The sequence below is a fragment of the Cyclopterus lumpus genome, chromosome 15 (genome assembly GCF_009769545.1).
Source record: "Cyclopterus lumpus isolate fCycLum1 chromosome 15, fCycLum1.pri, whole genome shotgun sequence".
NCBI classification, from domain to species: domain Eukaryota; kingdom Metazoa; phylum Chordata; class Actinopteri; order Perciformes; family Cyclopteridae; genus Cyclopterus; species Cyclopterus lumpus.
The window spans coordinates 16,386,490-16,410,966 of NC_046980.1; the positions used below are offsets into that span (position 1 = coordinate 16,386,490).

The following is a 24,477-nucleotide window of genomic DNA, read 5'->3' on the forward strand; positions in this document are numbered from 1 at the left end:
TGGAGGATACATTTACATGCACTGCAGAGTTCCTTTAACATTTAGCATGCTCACGTATGCCAACCATCCTGTCTTGATTATAATAGCCCAGATAAGACCATTGAATATAATAGCTGGGTTATTATCTAGTATACTGAGGCGTGTAAACACTTTAGCACAATTACTGTTGTTTTTTTTGTGATCAGCACAATTTGTATGGTAATATTTCATGCTAACATTAAAAAACGTTTTTTGTACAGGAACGCTGGACATATCCTAATTACAGTACCTATCCCAAATACATGGAGAAAAATAACCATTGTCTCTCTCTCTCTCGCTCTTGTATTACACATCGCTTAATGGCACCAAACTGACCAACACTCCCTGGAGGCGCTCTCCGTCAGCCAAGTGCCTGATAGTCTTTTTTCACAACAGCACTCTCAATCCTCAGGGAGGGGTAGGGAAGCACCTTGATGATATCACTGATATTAAGTTTCAGAGAAGTCATCGCTCACCGTGTGAGGGGCAGGGGATGGAAGTGGGTGAGGAGAAGGCAACTGGGCCGATAAGAATCTCTTTGTCTCAGAGTGATGACCTGCACTGCCGGGTCAACATCCTGGGGAGCTAACTGGTGTGAGGCATTTTTCAACCTTGGAAAGGTGTTGAAACATTGAGGGGTGGTGTGGAGAGAGCTATTGAGTTACTGTGATGGGGAGGGCTGGGGTGCATGTTTGCTTGATGGCCTGATGCATTTGTAAGAGGGCCAGCAGCTCTCGTCTTTCTCCAACCTCCTGCCTGGTCTGTATCGCAGGCGTGTGACACCTGCCCTCTCACATATGACTCTGACACTGATCCAAATCTCAGTATTCACACGCAACACTGCCATTAGAATATGCTGAATAATAATAATACATTTACAAACACATATGTATGTACATGTATGTTTAAAGGTAAAAATAGTAAGTTTCTAGAAAACCAGAAAGAAAGCCAAACGTTTGAGAGTTAGGCCCAAAGATTGAAACTTGTTCTTCAGGTCCATGGTAAATGGACTGTACTTGTATCGCACTTTTCTAGTCTTCCAACAACTCAAGGCATCCTTAACACGACATGTCATCATTCATCATTCACCCATTCACATGGCAAGGGCCTACTCTTACTAACATTCAAAGTAATTTGGGGTCAAGTGTCTTGCCCAAGGACACATTGATATGGACTACCGGAGCCGGGGCTCGAACTGCCGATCCTCTGATTGAAGGACGACTCTGCTTTACTACTGAGCCACAGTCGCCCACAACATTATTATGACATTAGCAATTAGAAGACTACACCTATATAAGGTGTTCTGCTTTTCTGGAATAATACCATCAAACTGATTGCTTTTAATGCACCATAATCCTAAAATGTAGGAATTATAAAGACTCCACCTTATTGGTCATCCATTGCAAGTCACTGTAATAACACCTCTTAAGTCTTTTCAGTCGCTGTCTCCTAGCAGCCAACTAATTGAGAAAATGGATGAGCCCCGTTAGCTTCCAAGTAAGTCATTTTTTTCTACCTGCTTGCTAATTCCTTGCGAATCTCCATCTTTGTCCACTCAAAGCTAATTCAGCACTTCTCAGGCATATGAGCTCCTGCTGACCTCACAGTGGTAAGGAGAACATTTTAGTGAAATCTTGTGATTTGGCTAGAAACTTGTGACCACATCTCCCATTACCTCTGTGTGCTTCCTGCATTGTTTCTAAGACAGAAAAGGCCAGAGAATATGTAAAGGTAAAGTGCTATGGTTTATTGTGAAAATATGTTTTTGGAGTATTTCTTTTATTGCCATTACATCTTGAAAACATTAAGAACTCACATTTCATTCATTGGTGTAATTAGTATCATGATTTTGAAACACTTTTCTTTTTGAAACGCCCTGTATTAAAAAGCAGCTAACTATAAAATAATTCCATTATTTTGGATTGACAGAGCCTTTCAGAGATTAGTCCCAAGGTTTGATGCAGTCTGACAAGTAAACAGCTCAGGGAAAACATCTGCATATTTGACATGCAAATTGCCAAATTGAAAGATTTCAATTACTGACACAAAACTCTGGCCATTGTGGAATTTAGTAAATAATAAATGTTTAATTTGCACAACTCCCTGCTTACCACACACTAATACTACTGTTCATAAATGCAAAGTCAAGTGAAGAATGACAGGGTTGCTAGCCACAATATAAATAAAAGGGTATCAAGGCGCTCCATCATGAACATGTAAACAGGACATGAAACAAACATAACATTGAAAGTCACGTGGGGAATAGATCAATTAGTCCAGTATGCATTTACTAGATATCTTTACCGTAGTGCTCTCGCTTTAATTACTGCCTGAAAAATAAAGCACCAGTACATTTCCCGTGCCCTCTGATCAATCTGACATATTGGCTAATGAAATAAAAGCTTCAACAATCTCTCAAATGTTGTTGCCATCTCCTTTTGGGCTGTAAAAGAAAGTTGGTGAAATGTGCAATGATAAACACCCATAAAGCCCAGTCTCATTTTACTGAGAGGCCATTATGGTACCATTCTGAGAGGTGCTTTCATTCTCTGACAGTTAGTAAGATTCTTCTCATCTATTAAACATGCAGGTTACGTTGTGGGCTAGCTGTAAACTGCCAGTTTGCTCATTTAGTAATGTATGGGGAGTGCAGCTATCAGATATTCATCTTCCGCCCCTTGGCCTTTTGCTGTGGCCCTGACTGGAGCCCTGCTTCACAGTCAAATGAATGGGTAAAATCACCTGTCACTCCACCACTCCAACAAATGTTTTTTATTAGCAATGCCACTGATGAAAATGCTGTACATTGAATGCTTTTTGCAATCCATGCTCTGGAAGATTAAATAATGACACATTTTTCAAAAATTGTCAGATTTACACCCACGCTGTAGTCTTTTGAAGGACAGCCTGTATATTAAATTATTCAGGCCTGAAGACTGGCTATATAGAGAGTTGGTGAATTTTTTTGCAAATGGAAGTAACCACAAGAAAAACGCCATTTTAACTATCCAATCTTCATTTCTTACAACCAATGTGCTCTTAGTTAGGCTAATTGTTAATTAATTCAAACCCAACTTTGCTCTATTCAGGTTGTCTGCTTCATGTAGCGTGCCCGGGGGACACATAGCAAAGTTTTTTTGGGTCTGTGGCTAATTGAAAAAGTACCCAGCATCAAATATACAGCCATCTATCGTGCCTTTGTGCAATAAGAATGCAATCAAAGGGTAAGTGCACGGAAGAATATGTTTAGCGCTAATCGTAATTGAGTGCATTTCCCTAATGAAGGCCAGTCCTGACCCGAATGTTTGCCTACATGCAAAACCTTGTGTGGACATGTGTGATTCTTGGCCTCTGTGACATGTCAACATATTCCTTTGTTTAGATTTTTAGCATAACTTTTAATCCACAAAGGGTGTTTTTAGTTTTTTTTTAGGGGAAAGGCAAGGAAGTGAAGAAAACACGCAGCACAAGAATGCATGCAGGACTGGTGCATTCCTCCATGCACCATTTGGCAGCATAAAGCACATGGCTGTCTTTTATGATGATTAATCTCAAAGCACCAAGGTTTTCAAGACCTCTCCATCAATGCTATGGTTGCAGGAACCATGGAATGAGCCTGAAAAACAATGTGTGCACATGTAACACCACCCTCCTCACACCTAACACCCTACTAGGAAAGAAGAACACGTCTCGGACAAGGACCAGGCTATTTGGTATATTCTTCACAAGAAAAGGGGAAAACACAGATGTGGGAGAAAGGGTCAAAGTGAAAACAAAATTGCAACAAACTACTTATATATGAAACACTGCCTTATCTCTAAAATATCCCTAATTGGTGCAAAAAGAGAAGAGCACAAACTAGTAGCTAATTGAAAAGGTCTTGATGAAAAACAATTTTAATTGGAAATAATAAAATTCTCTCTAAAAAAGGTAGCAAAAAATGGGTTTAGGAAAGAAATCAATTAATGTAAGTATCGACATTGTTATCTTCTAAGTTTCTGACTAAAATTGTTTATGAAGAACTCGGCCGTATAGAGCGAGACAACATGTCCTTGTTACGTCATGTAAATAACGAGATCAGACTGGAGACAGAACTACTTAAAAGAAGGATGAGTAGTACTTGCTATCTTCTAATGTTCTTTTATCATACTTTTGAAACAGAAACCACACATTTAATAATGTGATATTTATGGAAATGAGACACAATATAGCAAACAGCATGAAGGAAACTTTCAGTTGATCTCCCTCCCGCAAGTGACCTACTGATGAAGTGTTTGTTGTGAGATGAGTCAGGTCCTCATTTCAACTCCAGCTATTTTTCGGCCTTGCTTCGCCTCCAAAACAAGCGACAGGAATAAATAGAAACGAGCCCTCTGACAAAAGTCAGTGCTTCATTTCTCGTTGTAATTTTGGACATGGGATAATGGGTGTCATTCATTAAAAATCCACAACAAATGCAAGTCTTATTTTGTGTACAATTCATTTTTCATTACTGTAATCAGCAGCATCGCACCAACATCAGATGACTCCTTTCACCACTTATGTTATGATGAACAGGCTGATGTTAGACAGCAGCAGAAGCAGAGGTCTGTCTGACCTTAACTGACAGAAACACCATGAATAAATGAGGACTCAACTGAAATTGGATTGTGCTAAGCCTGGCTTTTGATGACATACAAGATAATTGCCTTCACAATGCAGAGGTAATTGAGAAGATTCAGGTATTAACAACATCAGTAATATTGTCAGCATTGTCCACAATATTGTCATATTGGAAATTCAATAATAACTCATTAGCCAGAGTTGTAGAAAGAAAAACAATTACTCATCCTTGTGCGTTGACATTGACTACTTCTCCTAACTGATTGTCGGAAAGCAAAATAATCTAATAATACAGCACGATACAAAACTATAATCTAAAGATGCTGATTAAAATTTACCTTTAAAGCGGATTGGATGCCATACCCAATGATGACATGTAAATGTAATGTAATACCCTCTACCAGGCATTTCTTGTCTTAGCCGCAAAACAGGAAAGGAAGTGTCATAAAAAAAGTAAGTGTTGACGTCTAAATATGTTGACATACCACAGCAGACGGTTATGATTGAGACGCCAGCTGGTGTTTGGAGTGAAAGTCTAAACCTAGTTTACCATAATGAAGCTCTCAGAGGGAGGCGATGCACTCCTCATGCCATGCTGCTTTACTTGGCTTCTTAACACTTCCAAACCTGAAGCATACACGCATGGATTTTTGGGACAAACACAAGATCTCCCTGGTCGCTACAACAAAGTGGCACTGGGTGTGTTTGCACAGCTTGAGAGAGCTCCTCTAGACAAATGAATGACAATTTGATGCCAACTTGCATGAGTCTAACAACACAACAACAACAAAATCTTCATTTTGGGGTGCCAAATTGTTAAACATCAACAACGTTGGTAAACATCATTTTGCCCCCTCTCTTTTGGATACAGTTTGTTTGTTTATAGCTTGCTTCTTTGGGAGAATTAGTCTGCTCCAAGACAGTTAACCATAATAAGGACATTTTAATTAAAGTTGTTTTATTCGAACAGCAAGCAGCGCAGTATCTGTTCAACAAGAACACCCTGCTCATCTCTGCCCTGAATGTCAGCATCCCACAACCCTATTTTTATTTCACATTTTGAATCTAGGCTTTACTGACTTTTCACAAACAGACACTGGATTGTACTCATTGCTTTGAATCGCATCAATCTTTTTTTTGGGCCGCTTCAGGTCTATTTCGTCATAGCTATAGATTACGGCCTCTCATTTGGGGAATAGCCCCCCAGTGAGTCAAACCTAGCATCTCACATATAGATTTTTGTTATCAATTACAAAAATCAGATAAATGTCTTAAAATTGTTGTGTCCCAGGACATAAAATCCACTCCTTAAGTTTTTCAAACTTCAAAATAGAGTCTCACAGTGTGTGTTCACTATTTTTAAGCTAGCAACTGCATCTGGATTCCTGCTTAGCGCAAGGATCAAGTCACAATGTTTTATTGGAACAAACAATTGGTGTTTGTTCATAAGTTATGTATCATTCCCATTCTTGCTGCTGTCAGTAAGCTCTATTTGAATGTTAAGTATTGTCTGCATCTTTGCTTGCACCAAGTGACATGTGTCTTTAAGAGTCAATGTGGATTTAAACATTGCATAGCCCATCTGCTCTGAACGCACATCAAAAGTTAGGTGCTGGTTGTGGCAGGGCCTATTTGGAGACAGGATTAATCAAACATTAAGCTAAAATAACGTTTTAGCATTAAGAGACATTTGACCTCACTTTATCATTCCCAAGTCATAATTTGCTTCTTCTTTTTCACAACATATAAATGATAAACGCATGAAGCATCACGAAGGACAAAATCATCAAGGAAAATAGCACTTGACCTTCTGCTTCGCCTTCCATCCTGCTGGTCCGCGCTGACATGTCTCTTCATTGCACAGGCCGCATTAATTGGCCCACAGTTAATTGAGTTGTTGAGTTGTCTTCTAAATGGAAATCTCTGAATAGCTGTTTCAGGACTATACTCCGTTAACGTGTGTAACCGTGTTAAGTCACACGTTTCTATGTGCATGTCACCCTGCCAATTCTGCAGGGGAAATTAAATATTGAGGGATATTATTTGAGTTAAGATGTGGTATATGCAGTAAGTCACTGCAGTAGTAGAAAACATCTAAACAATGCATTAAAGGCCAATATAACAGCAAAGCAATGAAACATGTGCATCAATTTTTGTTCTGTGCCATAGAGGTGCTGATTAAACTCGATACTTGTTTGTTTTTTTCAGCCATATAGTTAGTTGCATTGCATTATAGTGAGAATTGTTTGTAGTGTTTTGTCTACACATGTTTTAATGCATTAGTTGACATGGTAATGAATATAGTTCTATCAAATACAACAGTAGCGCTTAATAAGCACTACTGCTCTGCTATTCTGTTGGATGTATCAGGATTGTAAAATGAAAACTTAGTGCTAAAGCATTGTGCTCCACAACTGCCTTCAGCAAGAAGCACAAAAGCTCTCCTGAAATGTGATGACTTCATTACTTCAGTAGCCCATATGATGATTCTGGCACTTTGATGTTCTCACTAACACTAACACTAGCGCACACACACACACACACACACACACACACACACGCACGCACGCACACACACACACACACACACGCACAAACACGCACACACGCACACACGCACACACGCACACACGCGCACACACACCTGTCTGTGTTGGAGAAACTTTCAGTAGTTCTCTTTGTGTAAGAAAGGAACCACCTCAGGAAAGATAAAGGAGGGAAGACTTCAGAGTTAGTATTTTTCAATATTGAAGCACAGAAGGCAGTCAAGTTTGATGTACCTCCTAAATATGTTTACCTGCTCTGTATGTGTAATGCCGTTCATCAGATGGTTAGCTCTCAGAAGTTATTTTATTAAACACAAGGTAGGTAGGATGCTTTGCGCATGTTGTTCCAGCTGCTAGATTTCAATTTGCGATTCATGAGTATATTAAAAAGTACATTGAGATGAAAATGAGTGAGATTTACAAAGGCTACAGTCAGTATTAAAATATAATATTTAGAAAGTGAGGTGAAATAATTGCTTTTTGCCATAAATACAAAAAATGGTCCTCTCATGATATATTGTCCCAGGCATAAACTGTTTTTGTCGTCTTAGAGAAATTATATTTTGGTGTAGAAAAGATTGTGGGTGCAGTGATGACTAATTGCAGGACTAATTAAATGCCTAAGCCCTAACCTACAGCTATGAGTGTGGAAAAAGTGCCAGCGATAACTGTTTTTCATTGTGCCTATCCAAAATTAGAATTGGGTATACTGTACTCACACTGAAGTCTGGCATGCAAACAAATTACGCTGTTCAACAACTGTGTTTAATACAAACAGTTAGACACTGAATGCAATTTTTTATAATTAAGGCCATTCTCTTATCCAGGAGCCCATTTGTCACCCTCTCAACCCTGCAACTCCCCTGAGCTACAGTTGTCTATAGACCTAAACAATGAAGTCAAACTTAAAACAGCAGAGAGAAACAAGGAAGCTCATTAGAGCGGGTATCCAACCAAACTGTTTACTGAAAAGGCAATAGCCTATATCATGATGTTTAATGCTGAAATAATGTCATCTTGTTTTAGGGTTGACACCAATGTTTTTTTAGCAGTGACTGAATAGTTTTCTGATAACAAGCATCACTCCTAATTGTGCCTCTTCACTTGTTTTTCTCGAAAAGATAACTGTAAAAAAAGAATGTGCAAGTGGAGTAGGAAAAATGAGGAGATTGGGAGCATCATAAAATGCCAACAGTTCATTTTGTAGTGGGCTTTATAGTAAGTTGTGAAAGTATTTGGAATCTGATGGAGTCAATAATGCCTTATGTGTAACCTGATTATGTCAACATACAACATAATTTCTGTTTTTGAGCAATGAGAGCCAAATGCATTTTCCTTTAATTAGCAAGAAAAAACAACTATATATTCGCCAACAATACGTGAACATCTGTGCTTCTGTCTTGTGTTCATTTGGGTTCATATTCTGAACAGATATCCTGATTAAAGGGGTACTTGGGTCTTCTGGTCTAAGGTTTTTGCAAGCCTTTGGTCTCACAGTATGGAGCTACCTTGGTCTGTCTTTTCCACCACTTGTCAAGACGCCCACGACGACTTGATGAACACACCTATTTCAACTGTAATGTGATGTGTTTCATCAACAACGCAGCAGAGCCCCTGAGGGACTGTGGCGGCTGGCCATGTTGGGCCTGATTATCCTGGGAACTTGGGAAATTAAATCTGTTGAGCGTACACAACATCCTCCTCCGAGTCTCCTGCCTGTCATAACTTCCTCCAATCTCTCTTCCTTCCTATTTATTCCCCTCACCTGGCAGCTTTTTCAAAGTATAACTATAAATATACAGTGTCTCTGCACCTTGTCTTCACATTTTTCTAAGTGGCACAACCCATGACAAACACTAGAATGTCTCCTTTATGCTATCTTTTCCTCTTCCATAATCATACACAGCAAATTGTGTTCTTACAAATTAATCAACACCTGCAAATGGCAGGAGAATGAAGGATCGCTTCCTTAGTGCTCATATCAAGGAGAGGACTGTACGAAAGCTGCTAAGAAGGTGGTTATTTACAACAGCTCCAGTTTCAGCCACTTGAGATATAATTAGCTTCACTGAACACACTGAACACAATAATGCGGCAACCTAGATATGGCTTTTAGTACATGGAGATTTTACCGATCTGCCAACAAAGTTATTATTTCTTTTGTTATTAGAGTGTAAATATATTGTATGTTTTATGTATTTCATGCCAATCAGTGTTTCCCCCTATCGATTTGTTTTCAACCCATAAATCTGTCTACTGTTCCATATCAATAAATTGTATATACTTATAAATACATGATGAATACATTGAACAATGAATACATTGTTATTGCTTCTATTGTTTGTTTTTACCATGTAAAGTGCCTTTTAAAGCAGTATACAAATAACCTGTTGTATTATAATTATTATTATTATTATTATTATTATTATTATTATTGTGTGCTATTGTTGTCCTGGTCTGGTCTCCCTTTTAAAAGAAATCCAAGATCTTAACCCTGGTTAAACAAATTGAATAAAGCAAGATAAGTACAATTGAACCGAAATAAGGCTTTGGTTCTGTGTTGAGGGAGTTTCTCGCCACACAACAAGAAAGAAAAAAAAAATGCCACCCACAGTATTGGGAATTCTGTATCAACACGAAGCATGTGAAAGTCTTCGCCTTATAGGAAACCTTAATCTGCTTTGTTTGTGCATGAGGGGGAGAACTAAGATTCTATTAAAGATATTGCATTGGCTCCATAGCCAACCGAAACATCAAAAGCCAACCAAATTGCAGCCCCTTACTCGAGCGGGTTTCACTAAAGTCCCTTATTTGTCCATTTCATCATGGTAATTGCAGAAGCTTCCCAATATAGCTCCACAGCTGAGCTGGGTTAAACAAATGTCATTTGTTTGAGGTCACTCTACCTCTTTAGGTCTCGCTGCTCTCTCCTGGTACATCACAACAAATCATTGGGTTGTCTATAACTACTCTATATAAGCAACCCTTTGAACCCTGCTGCAAAACACCTCTTCACTCACTGCCACTCAAGCTTTCTCTTCTCCGTCTCCTCTGGTTCTCCTCTCATCAAGAATTCCTTCCCATGCTGAACTCTGTTATGGAGATAAAATATAATCCAACTTCTTGTGTCAACCTAAAATCGCTTTGTTCTTCTAGGGAGTTTGTTACACAGTTTGAAATGTCAAGCATCTGACTGCATATTCTCACTATGCAAAATCTTGTTACCCTAATAACTGTCTTACATGATCAACTGAAGAAATAAAACCTTTCAGTACACAGTACCTTCTAACAAAGTCTGCAATAAACACTGGTCATTTAGTCATAAATGAGCCCAAATGGGATCCCTTTTTGGAAATCAGATGGAGTTCATTAGTACTCATTGTTTGCAGGGTAGTTACATTAAGGACTGACTTGTAAGCTGTAAGACCTTTCAAAATAATAACTCCATCATGCCTAATAGACTCATATCTCCCAGACGTTTCACATAAAGCTCACTGTTCATCATGGCCAGCAGAAACTCGTCTTGTTTCTATTACTATTCCGCTGAACGCAGGTCTTTGTCTATAAAGAGTCCACATTCCCTAAGCCCTACAGTAACCACACAATCACTTGTGTCAACAAAAGGGAAATCCATTTCATCAGGATGTCCAGTCAGGGCTTCATTACCATTCACAAGGGCAACAACTGTGCAGTCACGTCGCCCCTGAGAGCTGCTGCTGATTGCTGGAGTTCAGTGTATTTTCATTATTACTGTACAATAGATAGGGCATGCTCAATTAAACCATCATCACAATGACACACTGCATCATACCAGTTCTCCTACAGCATTCAGCAGTGTTCTTTTAGGTCAGGATCTTTATAAGAGCTTTATGTCATTGTCGACGAGCTGATTATTTTCCCAAAATAAATGCTTTTCTTGTCACATTTATTGCATCTTTGCAAGATTTCAAAAGCTATGTTTAGATTCATACCTTATTTGTTTTAATCTAGGAAAGGCTGCTGCTGATATGAACCAGGTTCATTATAGAAGATGGAAACGGTCTCTCTGATAGTAACTTACGGTGATTATGTTTTAGGATAATATGTGTGTTTTCTGGTGGTGCTAGTGGTGCTATAAAACATAATTTATGTAATAGAAATGTAGGCTATAGACTGCTCCGGCTTAATGGGCATCACATTTTAACAGATCGCTGATGCCTATCTGACATCATATTATATCAAGGTGACACCATGACGAGGTAAATCTTTATTCTCAGGTCAAGATTGCTACAAGGTATATCTTTTAGGAGGCTTAAAAAGGCTTCAATAATATGTCCTATCTGAGTCTGATCAAAGCGTGCAGTCTATGACAATAGTTATAACTCATCTATAACATCTCTTACATGCTTAAACATAAGTTGATGATAGAATAATATGATACAGTTATCAGCCAGCAGTAACTAATATTTACATTTGAAGTGTAATGAAACTTACATTTTTCCGAGTTTCTACTAAACTTAAGCAACCTGCATGTGCCACCATGTGACGTGAGTACGACAACGTTTCCACAACATTACCAAGAGATGCCTATTCAAAATACTCTCGTCCATACATTTTAATTTGGACATTAATATGATCTTGAACATAATTTAGCCCTTTCAGATGGAAATTATCTCAGTTTTGTGGAACTCTGATAAATAGCCTTGTGGCTCATTGGAAAATAGGAGAATGTTGAAACACTTTTCCAGGACAACACAAGATTGTCCAGAACATTTGACTTTTCCTCTCGTTTCACTTGTGTTTTCTATGACTGGAAAATGTGTCAACTATTTTAAAGGTTTTCCAGAACGTGTGGGACCTCAGATTAAGGATTGTTTATCAATACAGATATAATGCATGCGGTATGAGTATAAAGTGAAAACAATAATATATATGTGTTGTCCAACTTAATGTTATGTAATCTATTGTTTGTATATAGCCAAATGACAAGAAAATGTATTTCAATCAACATTTGGACATATACTTTCAATATATTTTATAAAAGGATATGACATGCATTATCCTGTAAGATTAGGATAGCACTTAACCCTAAAATACCTAACAAAGAGATATCTTTTCACACAAGAATAATTTTTTTTTTTAAAGGAATACAATAAAAGCTTTCCAGTGGTGGCAGTTCCAGTACTGGTAATAGTGGTGATAAAAAAGGTTCAATTAACCCTTTTCTTGATTCTGTAAATTAAGATTTAGTCAGTACATGCAACTGTTTAAAAGAAAAGCATTCGCAGCATATCTGCCTATCACAAGCAGAAAAGTATAATTGATATGACAGCTCTGTCATATCAATTATCAGTGGGTGACTAATTATGCTTTACAGTTTAAACTAAACCTGATACACAAAAGATAAACACTTTCGATAAACATGAAACGAAACTCTTGTATTAAGTCTAAAAGTAATGGAAGAAAAGATGCGTTGCTGCGAACCAAATATTTGTCCCAATTTAGATTTATGAGAAATTAAATCATGGAATTGAGAAAATAAATACTAACATTGCCATGATTCTGCAGTTAACCACCTCACCAGAAGGTTTCTGACCATCCTGATTGTCGGTACAAACACTGCTGAAATGTTCAGACTAACTCTGGTAAAGATTTCTTTAAAGAGTGAAATATTTTGTAGTTTAGGGGTAAAATGGCATTTTCGCTTAGTGTTTACTCCCTTCAGTAATTGCTTGGTTAGAGGCAAATCTTCACCTTAGAAGGGCTTATGAATAAACATCTGGTTCTCTCCTAGTTTTAAAAGTTAAAAAGGAATCTGGCACTGTAACATTTCCAGTTACTTTAAAATGCATTCAAAATAGCCAGTCGAGAGCTACTGTTATGAACACGGCCCTCGGTTCCTCAGCTCTGAGAGAAACTTGGACATGCTCACAAATATTGAACAGACTGCCCTGGGTTATAGGAATTGCATTTTCATTTAAAGCTACTCAGAAAAACATAGCAGTATTTCATTCAAGTTCCTTAGAGGCTCTCTTATACAGGGACACAATTTCATATCTCCATTAAACACTGATGTTCTAGGTAGAATTTTGACAGAGGCTTAGTCACAGTAACGCTGCATTGGAATATTTCATTTCTGCCACAACACAACTACATATCATGGATAGCATGAATATATTTTAACCTCTGCATCCCCTCTGAAGACATGAGTACTGTTTAGCTAAAGCGTACAATTATCAAATAGAGTTTTTAGGCCTACATTCCTCAAAGAAAATACTCATGTCAAAATGTTTTGCTTTATATTCCTTTACTTAGTTGTGAAATTATGTTGCTCATTACCTGCCTCATTACCATCACCTAGCCATTACACATATGAATCCATTACTGAAAACCTTGCCACTGCAGACTTGTAACCAAGTAGCTCATCAATATTTCTGCTAAGGTGCACACATTCCTGGCTCATACTGTACGTGACTTACATTTGTCTCCACAAAGGTGTGCAGCATTTGCCCCCGTTCACCTGTGCTTCACTCTCCCAGTAAAGAGCTAGTAAAAGATAAAAGAACGCATTACATCTTCTGAGCATGCAACTCCACAACTGCGCATGTTGCATCTCCACATCTCCACCACAGCATTAAAATAAGTGTACAGCCACACTCTCTCTTCTAGTGCCAATATAGCGTAACATCTGAAACCTTGACTGCGCTCCAAGATCAGCATCTGGTATATTTCGTTCCAAATGTGCGTTTCAATTTCCAGCAAAGAAACAGCACAATATTGGACGATTGGACGATTAAAATATGTATAATGCCTTGATATTTCCAGTTGTCACCTCAAACAGTTCTAGAGAAAGTGGAAGCAGAAAAAAGGAGATTTATTCATCTGAAATGCAATACTAGCCCAGTAAGCTCGCTTCTCAAACTCACTCTGCTTTCAGATATGTCAGCAATACTAAGGTAGAGCCACAGTGCCCCCTATAGGTTATCAGATACATAAGCTTAAATTAAACCTTACCTGCTTCATACTACTCCAAAACATTTTATTAATCTGCTTTAGAGGATCGTACCCTTACCACACACTTAAACACATGCAGGGGCCCTCTCATACTGTCGGCATATAGGGGCATATAGGGGCATTTAGGGGTAGAACGGGTAAGTGGTTCGCAGATCCGTCTTTCATTTAGAGGATCGACGGTTCGATCCCCGGCTAGCCCTAGTCGATGTGTCCTTGAGCAAGGCACTTAACCCTTAATTGATCCCTGTAGCTGTGTCTACGGTGTATGATTGTATGTCGCTTTGGATAAAATCGTCAGCTAAATGAAATGTAATGTAATTTTGCAACCACCATCTCTAAGTATCCATTCATTGTTTTGTTTTTCTAAAAAAAATATGTTTTGTTTAGGCCATTCTTAAAACCTTAAAATACATACAAGGTTAAATTAATTAAATTAGATACCAATAATGCTTGTATTTATTTTGTACTACTTACTTTCATTACCATGTCCTATGCATGACCCTCTACAGTAATTACTTTTGCCAATATTCTCAACTTGTTTGAGGCAAAGGAAGAGAGAAACATAAGATGGTGAGAGACTTCATCCCGAGCTCCCGTCTGAATACCCTTGCATTTACTCACAGGCCTGATGGATGAGATCTGGCATGTTTTTAAATGTTTGTTTCGGGACAGGGGAAGAGAGGGGGGGGGGGTAGTGGAACAAAGGGGAGAAGAAGGGGTTAAGAAGAAAAACAAGGAGGCAAACAGAGACTTTTTTGACCTTGACGACGATTACTTAAGTTCTCTGTCCACCAGGGAAGACAAGTGAGGACCTGACCTGAATGACGGTGCCCCTCATGAGCACTGGCAACTGTCTCCAAAGACACAAAGTCAGTTTTAACACCACTGTGTGTGTGTGTGTGTGTGTGTGTGTGTGTGTGTGTGTGTGTGTGTGTGTGTGTGTGTGTGTGTGTGTGTGTGTGTGTGTGTGTGTGTGTGTGTGTGTGTGTGTGTGTGTGTGTGTGTGTGTGTGTGTGTGTGTGTGTGTGTGTGTGTGTGTGTGTGTGTGTGTGTGTGTAAGAGCGGGAGAAGGTGGTGTGGGTTGGGTCACAAAATGTGTGAGTGAGAAGGTCGGGGAGGCTCATTCTCCCAAACGCTCAATACAGTCATAGACCATTAGCAGTTCAAGCAAAGGGATACATTTCTCTAAGTGCCAGGCGGATCCACACTGACAGCACAGATTCCAATAATTACTTTCCATTAGCCACACCTCGTGAAAAATGATTTCTACCTTGCCATGTTGGCACCACGTAGACAACAGAGATTGGATAAACAACACTGACGTTGACCAAACGCAGGCTGCAAGGCCGTTCACAAGCCGTCACTGCCACTGGGGAGATATCGACCCGAAATCGGAAAGAAGAGGAAGCTCGTCAGCTGGCTTTGTCACCTCCGTTCACCTTTACACCCTGGCCTTGTGCTGTATCTCTCTCAGAGCTGATATGATTAACTGGACCTTTTAGTGCAGGACCCAATGCAACCCACTCACCGGAGTCATTTCACTGTTCAACAGAGCAGCAAGTTCCCTTAGCCAGGGGCATTGATTTTCATTCTTCATGTGACAGTGCAACAATCACAAGTTTGCTCAAGAAGTTACCAATGGCAATCTGCAATGGTTTATACTGTATTGAATGCGTGTGCGTGCGTGCATGCATACACACTTCTTTCTGCAACTTGCACCACAGGGAAACGGGGAACAGAGCGAGTGAGAGACCCTGAATTGCAGTCAAATTGCTGGGAGCTTGGCCGCATCACTCAGGGAGGTTATGGCACAGGGTGTGAATCTGTAGAGAGACAGATAGACCCGTCGAGCCAGACTCTCCAGGGGATGAGTGTGTTGTGCAGCACATCCATGGCCTGACAGAAAATCTAATGAAGAGTCTAAGCTGACACGATCCCCAAACAGTCGGAAGCTAAACCAAAAGCCATAGGCTTTATCAATCACTAAAGGAAGAGCAACGGTAAAAAGTGAATGGTAAATCCGACATCATTCTTGTGCATGTCATGCCACAGTCTGGTATTAGTCTGAATGGGTGAATTGTTGAGACAACCTACTTTTCAACTGCTAAAAAAAATGTCCCCATTCCATAGCAGTAATGAGGTGGTCCAACAACATTTTTAGACAGAAAATACATCAATTTCACATAGGCAGACTGCCTTTCACAAAAAAGAAAAAGGAGAATATGTTCTCATATATTATAACCAGACCTTTGAAGAGAACCCTAAAGTTAGGAAGAGTGACAATGAAAAAGTCTGTCTTTTTAGTGTCTGTCTATAGACCAAGAGCAGCGAGAGAATATAAATGCCACATCTACTTTTCATTCTGGAAAGCCTTGTGCTTTGCAAGCTAAAATATTACCAGAGCACTCGGAGAGTCATTCCCTAATAAATAAGGCAGTGCTCTCCATTAAGGCTTATGTCTGAGAGAAGCATATAATATTCTTTGAACATTACACACCATTATCCTGCTCTGTTGCCACAACTACTGAGGTTTACAATAAGTGGGGAAGGATGAACCACAACCTCACCCTTAAAAGAAAAGTAACCCCTTAGAGATGCAAAGAAATAAAATAAAAATCTATTACTTTGCGGATAACATTTCGCTCACTTTTATGTATTGTTTTTTTCTTGCATGTAGTTTTTACACATGAATAATAGTCAATAAATCCAATTTAGCACTTTTTTTATTTTATTACTTTTTATTTGCTATTCTTATTCAAATTTGACCTCAAATAACCCAATAACTGATTCCATGTCTTGTTGTGGTTTTCATATAGATCGATAAGTTGACACTGAATATAAATTTAGTCTGCTATTTTAATAATATCAAATAGGTGTTACAGAAGCCCATTTAGTTTTCTTTAACTCTCATCTGGTACAACACACAGGGAAGCTTAGTTCCATCAATTGGATGATTTAATTTAGAATGTTAACCACACAACATAAAAAATAAAAACGTTGCAGCTCAATATGTTACCCCTCTTTGAACCACAGACTAAATGGTATTCTGTTGACTATACCAATTCTGTATCGTACATTATGCATCAATGAAAAGTAAACAATGCAGCCTGTGTGCCAAGCAGCCCCACAGGTAATTAATGTTTGAATGGACTGCATTTCAAAAAAACGTATAAAAGTCAACTGGATTATGGTGTTCTGTCCTCCGAGGGTCACTGCTCTCATCAAACCTGTGATGACTGCAGTACGAGCAGCTCCATACAACTGAATACCAATTGCCTTTCTCACACTCATCTCAACCTCTTCAGGTTCTTTATAGCATTCATAACCAGATTCCCTATGCACACTAAATTGGTTCCTTTAAAAAAATGATCTAATACAGAAAAATGGGAAAGGTTTACAGCGGGTAATGGATTGGGAGTCAACCCCTGTGCATAATTACCACAGTCATCATGATAAGAAAAGTCCTTTCCACTTCGCACAGTTATCTTTTCAACCTCATTCTGATCTGAGAGGGATGGCGACACTCGCATGAACTCCATGCACAAAGACAAGGAGACAATTATGGGTTTCTAAGTGAAACCCATAATTTTCTATGAAACATGCCTTGATTAAGTTTAATAGTCTCCTCTTTCCATCGATCATTTTCCGATGCCAATCCAAAGATATATGCCAAAGACATGGACTAGGAGAGGATCAGAGTAATTGTTGGGTATTTGCCAAAATTACTGAACACAGTATTGCCACTTGCATATTGAACATACTGGAGCTATTATGCAAAAGAGGGAAAGGCATCCTGTACAACAGTCTGGACCTACGGTGCTATCTAGACAATGTGTGGAGTAAACAATGACATCAGATGAGAGATGTGTCATACACATGCCTCTCTGTCACTTTCATGCTTTAAAAACAGTAGGTAGAGGGTTACAGGGAGCATGAGTTTGAGTGGTGGCAGCCAAAAGCAGGCTGAGTCGGGCCATCTGCCGGGGCTGGATGTTGCAGCCACCTTGTCATGATGTGGCCATCCTGCCCTCCACCCCTGCAGTTTACCGATTGTCACCACAGCCTCCTCCTGTCCTGCACTCTCCAGGCTCTCACCCAGGTGACAGTTTGAGCACCTTCTGTTCAACCTCCAGCCAAACAGAATTAAGGAAGAATTAAAAACTCAATGAGCCTAATAATTAAACTTTAATGGAGGACATAAAGCAACTTGACACCCCCTAAAAGCTGTAGACAGCCAGCATAGCAGTCGCACCATGTGGCCTATGTCCCTGACAATTACAGACATCTCGCCTTTGCAGCCAACATATTGCTGATGTCATGACAAAACCTTGTTTCACAAATGTTGTGTCTTTGGCTTAAAAATAAATTGTGATGTTATGTGATAAAATAAAAACATCAGGTCAGCTGAAAACAAGCTAGAAGCCTTTCAGCTTAACTTACTTCCTGAACAGTTGACATTTTGGAGACATTGTTCACTCCCATGAGCTCCCGTCAATGCATTTAGAAAACTATGATTCTAATGCAGTCTTAAAGACAAGAAATCATAATATGTAATGACCAAAATTTGACTATTTCATCTCGCATATCAGTTTCCTTGTGCAGAATTGCTTCGTTTGACTGCAAGAACAAAACAGTCTTTGCAAGCAGGTAGAAGAGCACAGGATTAAAGCATTTGTACTTCAGTTCACATCCACTGAACACACAAGAGTCTAAATGTGTCAATAGTGGGAAATGTATTCCAACATGTACACAGCAACTTTCACATTTACCTTCAAGCTGCATAATTAACATCACTGCACTTGTTTGACTGGAGAAAAAAAAAGATATTCTGAGAGACAGTTTATTCAGCTTTGGGCTAATACGTTCTCAGTGTTTAAAAAGTCCCACACTTCATAGACAGCAGTCTTCTGGTGCCAACCTAAATGAAAATCAGCCTGAGAAAATGAAAAGACTGCAGGCTACAGATTGGAAACAGTGAATAGATGAAAGGCAAGAAGTTGAAGTAACTTTCCAAAGATCTTATCAAACTCCATGCTTAACATCCGCAATGTTTGTTCACATGCAGCTCAGAACTTTGTTCAACTTGGACAAGAGCCACAACAGCCACAACAGACAGAACATGTCCAGCTTAATCAACTAATACATAGTTTGTAACCATTATTTATAATGTCAAACTATAGAATTAAAGTCTTTTGTTACCAATGACAAAAAATAACCATGGTTTGGAACATTCTGTTCACATTAAATTGGATATTCACAACATACTACTATTGTTGAGCAGAACTGTCCTAGCTGGTGAATGAAAACTGGGTGGTAAAGTCCATCACTATACCGTATGCTCTTATCAGTCCAACCACCTGTACAAAGACAACTGGTCCTGCAGTATGAATAGAGCAGCAGTGGGCCAACTGCTGAGACCTTCTGGAAATTATAAAAGGTTTCAGCAATTTCTTCAACCTTTCAGACCCTCTGACAGCCTGCTAAACAGAATGAATTACCTCCTGGCCAACATGCAGCTCAATCAGAGTCTGGACGTCTGGCAGCATTAACTGCTGAAGTAAACGGCCTGCCTTGGCTACAAAAGTATTCAACAGTTTAAAACAAAAAAGGTGAAATGCTCTCTCCTGCACCTCATTTCCATTCTCATATGCCCTATTTTTTTAGTCACTTAATGAAAACCCTGCTCACCTTATTCACTGTCTTAACCTTAGTTTGTTTTAAGATACTAAATGTCAAGAACATAGACAGTTAACATAGACACATAACAAAATGGGGTAAAAGTGCAATCAAAACAGTCTATACTATAAGTCTTATAGTGTCTATACTATAGTGTTATAGCGTACCTGTGACTGTGTCTTACCAAAAATTAAATACAAATCCAGACTTAATGTTTATCTTCACAGAGCTTAGATATATCTAAATAGCACACGGTAATGCAATTCAGACATGTAGCAGTTATAAACAAAAAACAGTGCAAACTAGCTGCTTGAACAGGATAATATCAGCTACACGGATTTGTAAAAGGTCAAGATGTTGACAAAGCAAGAAAATTGCCATGACATATGTAGGTGTGTGTCAGGTGTTTGTGTACAAAACCCCATATTTGTCATTGAGATGATGCCGAAGATAATTCAGAATGTCATGTCACCTTATCCTCATCAGGATGGGTATTTACATAATATAATAAATTCATTAGGCTTATCCCACAGAGCAGTCTGTTTATCACATCTATTAATCTTATAAATAATAAGATTACTAGATGCATAAATTAGAGAGTATTCATTTCACACGATATGCACACTGCTTAGTGGACTGTAATGCGTGTATCTCCATGGAAAAGTTATTAAACAACTGCAGAAAGCCAAAGTAGACCATGTTTAATATACTGCTGTTATGCAGCTATGGGGTGGGAATATCAAGTCTACAGCTGCAAAAAGGGTTGTTAGCATCAGCTGCTGGAGCAACAGGTGAAGCAATCTTTTAGCACCTCTGACTGTGTGTAGGTTGTGAGCTGACTGCAGAACATTACATAACAGCAGATATGTCTGAATATTTATTTTTCAAAGATTGTTGCTACTAACTCTTCCTGATCCTCTCTTCTCACTGAAGCAATGGATATGGCACCGCTAATCCGTACAGCACACATGACACATTCGTAACAAATGAGATTATTATCATTTCTGACCAAATCAGAATGAATTCAGTCAATAACTTTGTGTTTCACTGGCACAAGGTAGGATAAAGAGCTGTAACTGTAACTAGAAGTTGAGTAAGGAAAGGTCAGAATGTAATCTAGTCACTGTGGTGCAGCATATGGGAGGTCAGATCAAGGAGAGCAGATGTTCAACTTAACATTCACCTCAATCGCACTCATCACTTGTGCAATGCACCCAGAACCAGCACTTTCTGAGTCTTAACAGTAGAGGGCAGCCAAGGAAAATGTAATAGCAGAGGTCCCTTCCAGCAGCAAACATTATCCAACAGCTCTCAAAGGTCAAAGGGCAGATCCTTACCGGCATTGACAATGGCATCCACCTCCAAGACCGTAATATCTCCTTTGTAGAGAGATACTTTATCACTCAGCCCTCCTCCGCCTGTCAGCTCATCCCCTTCCTCTTTGTCATTGGCTGAAATAATATACAAAAATAAAGAATTCAACTCACAAAACAGAAGATCAAAATATTGAGATGTCTCTTAATAAATATAAACATTATGTGTTCCTTTATATAGAGACAAAGCAGATTCATGAAGGGTACTCAAATGTACTTGAAAAGACAACATCTTCAGTTAAATGTGATGTCAATTCATTAATTATTGCAGTTTTCTATAAAGCAACACTTCACAGAAATTCATTAAAAACACAATAAAAGTGGAACATACTATACATACTCTAATAAAGACTCTAAATAGTGTTTGACATGAACACTGAATTTGTATTCAGAATTAGCATACTCTCTATATCGTAACAACTTAAAATTGCCTGATGCAATGTGTGGTAAATTCTATGAACTGGTATATTCTATGGATAACAAGCAATGCAAGTTCAGGCATGACAATTGTGTAGAGTATACATCTAAGAGTTGAGCGTGTTAATAACCAAGGAGCTGTGAAGCAGCAGTGCTGTTTTGTAGTGGTTCTTAAGAAGAATACATCAGCTAATAGCCTCCCAAACTCCCATAAGGTTATTAGACCTTGTTTAATTTAATGCAGATAAAAATACCACAGCAGATGTGTTTAAATCACCATGCACAGTTTATTTTTTAAGTTAATGTCTTGTCAATGGCATATGTATTATGTTTTAAGATGGTTTCATGTTATTTGTGTTTTTTTCCATGTAAAGCAACAGACTGTAGCACTGTGCCCAAGACAATTTTCCGATTCAATAAAGTTTACGCTATCTTTACCTTTACCTAATCTTTATTTATGCGTTACCGAAATTCTTTACTTTTATTGAAGCATGTTATTTAAAACATGATATTTGTTTAAATTACATACAATTAATAAGTATTATTAGTTGTGACTTAGAATGCATGTCACCTTACTCCAGTACTTTTTAAACTTAAGCACTAAACTAAATTAACACTGTGGTTTCTATTTAGTAGTACCCCCTAACACTAAACATATTTGGTAGGAAACAAAGCCTAAGGAGCTCATTTTAGGTCTATGATATGACGCACCATCAGTGTCTGATTTACTAAGCAACAACAAAAATACTTAAATGCTACATTTCAAATGTTCATGACAGTTTTCTGTTTTGATTTTTTTCTGTTTTCAGGTGAAACCCACAAATAAGATTTCTTAATTTGTGTCTGTTATTCATTATGAACACTGGCTCCCGGGTCAGACTGAATAAACGGAATTAGGATAGGATAGGATATTACTTTAATCATCCCCAGGGGGAAATTTTGTGAACCGGATTCAGTTTGTTGCCAGTTGCCAGTTTGCGGCAGTTAACGATTAACATACCATCATATTAGAAATTACTGGTGTGCATGAGTGATACCTTTGAATATTTAAAAGAAATCTCAAATACCCCTGCAGTACTCCAAAGTACCACTAGAGGTACTCATAACATCATTTGAGAAACATGTGGTTTGTGACTGTTAAAGTTAGCATTAACAGATTTTCAATTTAGAAGTATGTTTTCTTTATTGATTTTTGTCACTAGTGTTTATACATGCCCTTTTATTGCACTTGCCTCTAATTTAACTTTAGATGCAAAAGGTTAAGGGTATGTTCTCCAAGAAATTAGAAGGCATTAGAGGCTTGGTGAACAAAAAAGACATTGACAATCATTGTCAGATTGTTATATTGTATCACTAACATTAGAAAATCCACCCAGAAACTGTAATGTAGCCACCAGCATTATTGTGCAATAACTTTTCAGGTGGGCTGTGTAAACAGTGCCATTATGTGTCAGCTTATTGTTGCTGAATGTCTTGAGTTGGGTGTCGCTGATAAGTCTCTCTTACGTCTATTTTCCTCTCCCCAGGTTGAGATCTTGTCCAAAGATACAAAATCTTGACGTCGATACTCCTTGCGTCTCTCCTCCCGATCAAGACGCAGAAGTCTCTCTGTGGAGGAAAGACACCATACATTAAACATGAAGCCGGTCCCATTGAAGAATAACAGAGATAAAGAGGGATATAGACTTGGTTCTGGTATAGACCGCCAATAGCAAATAAAACATTGATTTCCAGTGAGAGATACAAACTCACTTAAATCTTTGCATTTATTATTTAATCAATGTCCTTACAAACTGTCTTCTAGTGTCTACCCATAGTTACAGATATTAGACAATAGCTGGTCCTGCACCAACTGAGGTTGGCCTCTGACCAGACTCATCCTTCACCGCTCACCTGGTAATGCCCTTATAATCATTATCATCATCATAATCATCATCAGTCATGTCCCACTCATCAGAGCTTCAGCTCCACACCTCCATGGCTCTCTAAACTGACACTGTGAAAAATGGGGATTCTTAATAAAGTGATAATTAAGAATGTCATCCAGCTAGATCCATTAATATCCCCTTTTGGATTGCATGGTCAAAGTGCAGGATCAGCAATGGAAGAGCACCCCTGGAGCTGGTAGGGTATAACTCAAACACACTTCAGTAGTGTAGCTGCTTGCCATCCAAGATGTTTGACAACAAGTATGCAGTCCACACCACTCAAAACATCAGAGGTTCTCAGCCATGTGTCATAGAGAACAAAAACAATGCAAGCTTGCTGTGGCAGTGGGGTGTGGTTAGACTCAGCTGTAGAGTGGGTGGAGCGGGGGGGTGGCTCAGGGAACAGTGCCGGAATGATGTCTAATCAGTCTCTGCTGGGGCTGAGGGTTAATCAGCCTCAACTGGGGTTAATCTGTCTGTCTCTTCCCAATAAAGAGCATGAGGGACTGAGAGGCGAGAGGGAAGAGCGAGGAGCGTCACTAAGCCTGTATTTGTGATTGTTGATAATAAAAGCATTTTGGAACTACCTCAAGCTGTGTGCTGCCTCTGTGCAAGTCCGCGACTCACCAGGTAACAGGGAGACCTGTTACACTCGCGTACAAATCAGACACCTTACCACCATCTGATTTCACTCATTAGTCCCTCTTCTGTGGTTGTAAGGTTGATAATTATTGAAACTGGCTGGAAGGTAAATTTGCATACTATTGTGTCTCCATGGCTCTCAGATGAGAACCACTACAATATGTAACCATGTTGCCTCAGCTTCATTGCACTGTGAATTGTTGTCCTACTTTGCTCAAGCTCTGTGCTGCTCTGCCCCTGAAGTATGTCTTATGAGACTTTATAATCTATAGGCCCTATTCA

At 38.9% G+C, this 24,477-nt stretch overlaps 1 protein-coding gene across 4 annotated transcripts in view; it reads right to left on the reverse strand.

The window, feature by feature from the left end:
• The window catches only part of macrod2 (mono-ADP ribosylhydrolase 2), a 368,778-nt gene that overhangs the window by 340,490 nt on the left and 3,811 nt on the right, over positions 1–24,477 (reverse strand). For all 4 annotated transcript variants that reach the window (XM_034551877.1, XM_034551874.1, XM_034551876.1 and 1 more), the window contains exons 2-3: positions 23,132–23,233; positions 21,173–21,286 (exon numbers count right to left, since the gene is read on the reverse strand). In XM_034551877.1, the coding sequence (XP_034407768.1) occupies positions 21,173–21,286; positions 23,132–23,233 (216 nt within the window). The remainder of the gene's footprint in view (positions 1–21,172; positions 21,287–23,131; positions 23,234–24,477) is intronic.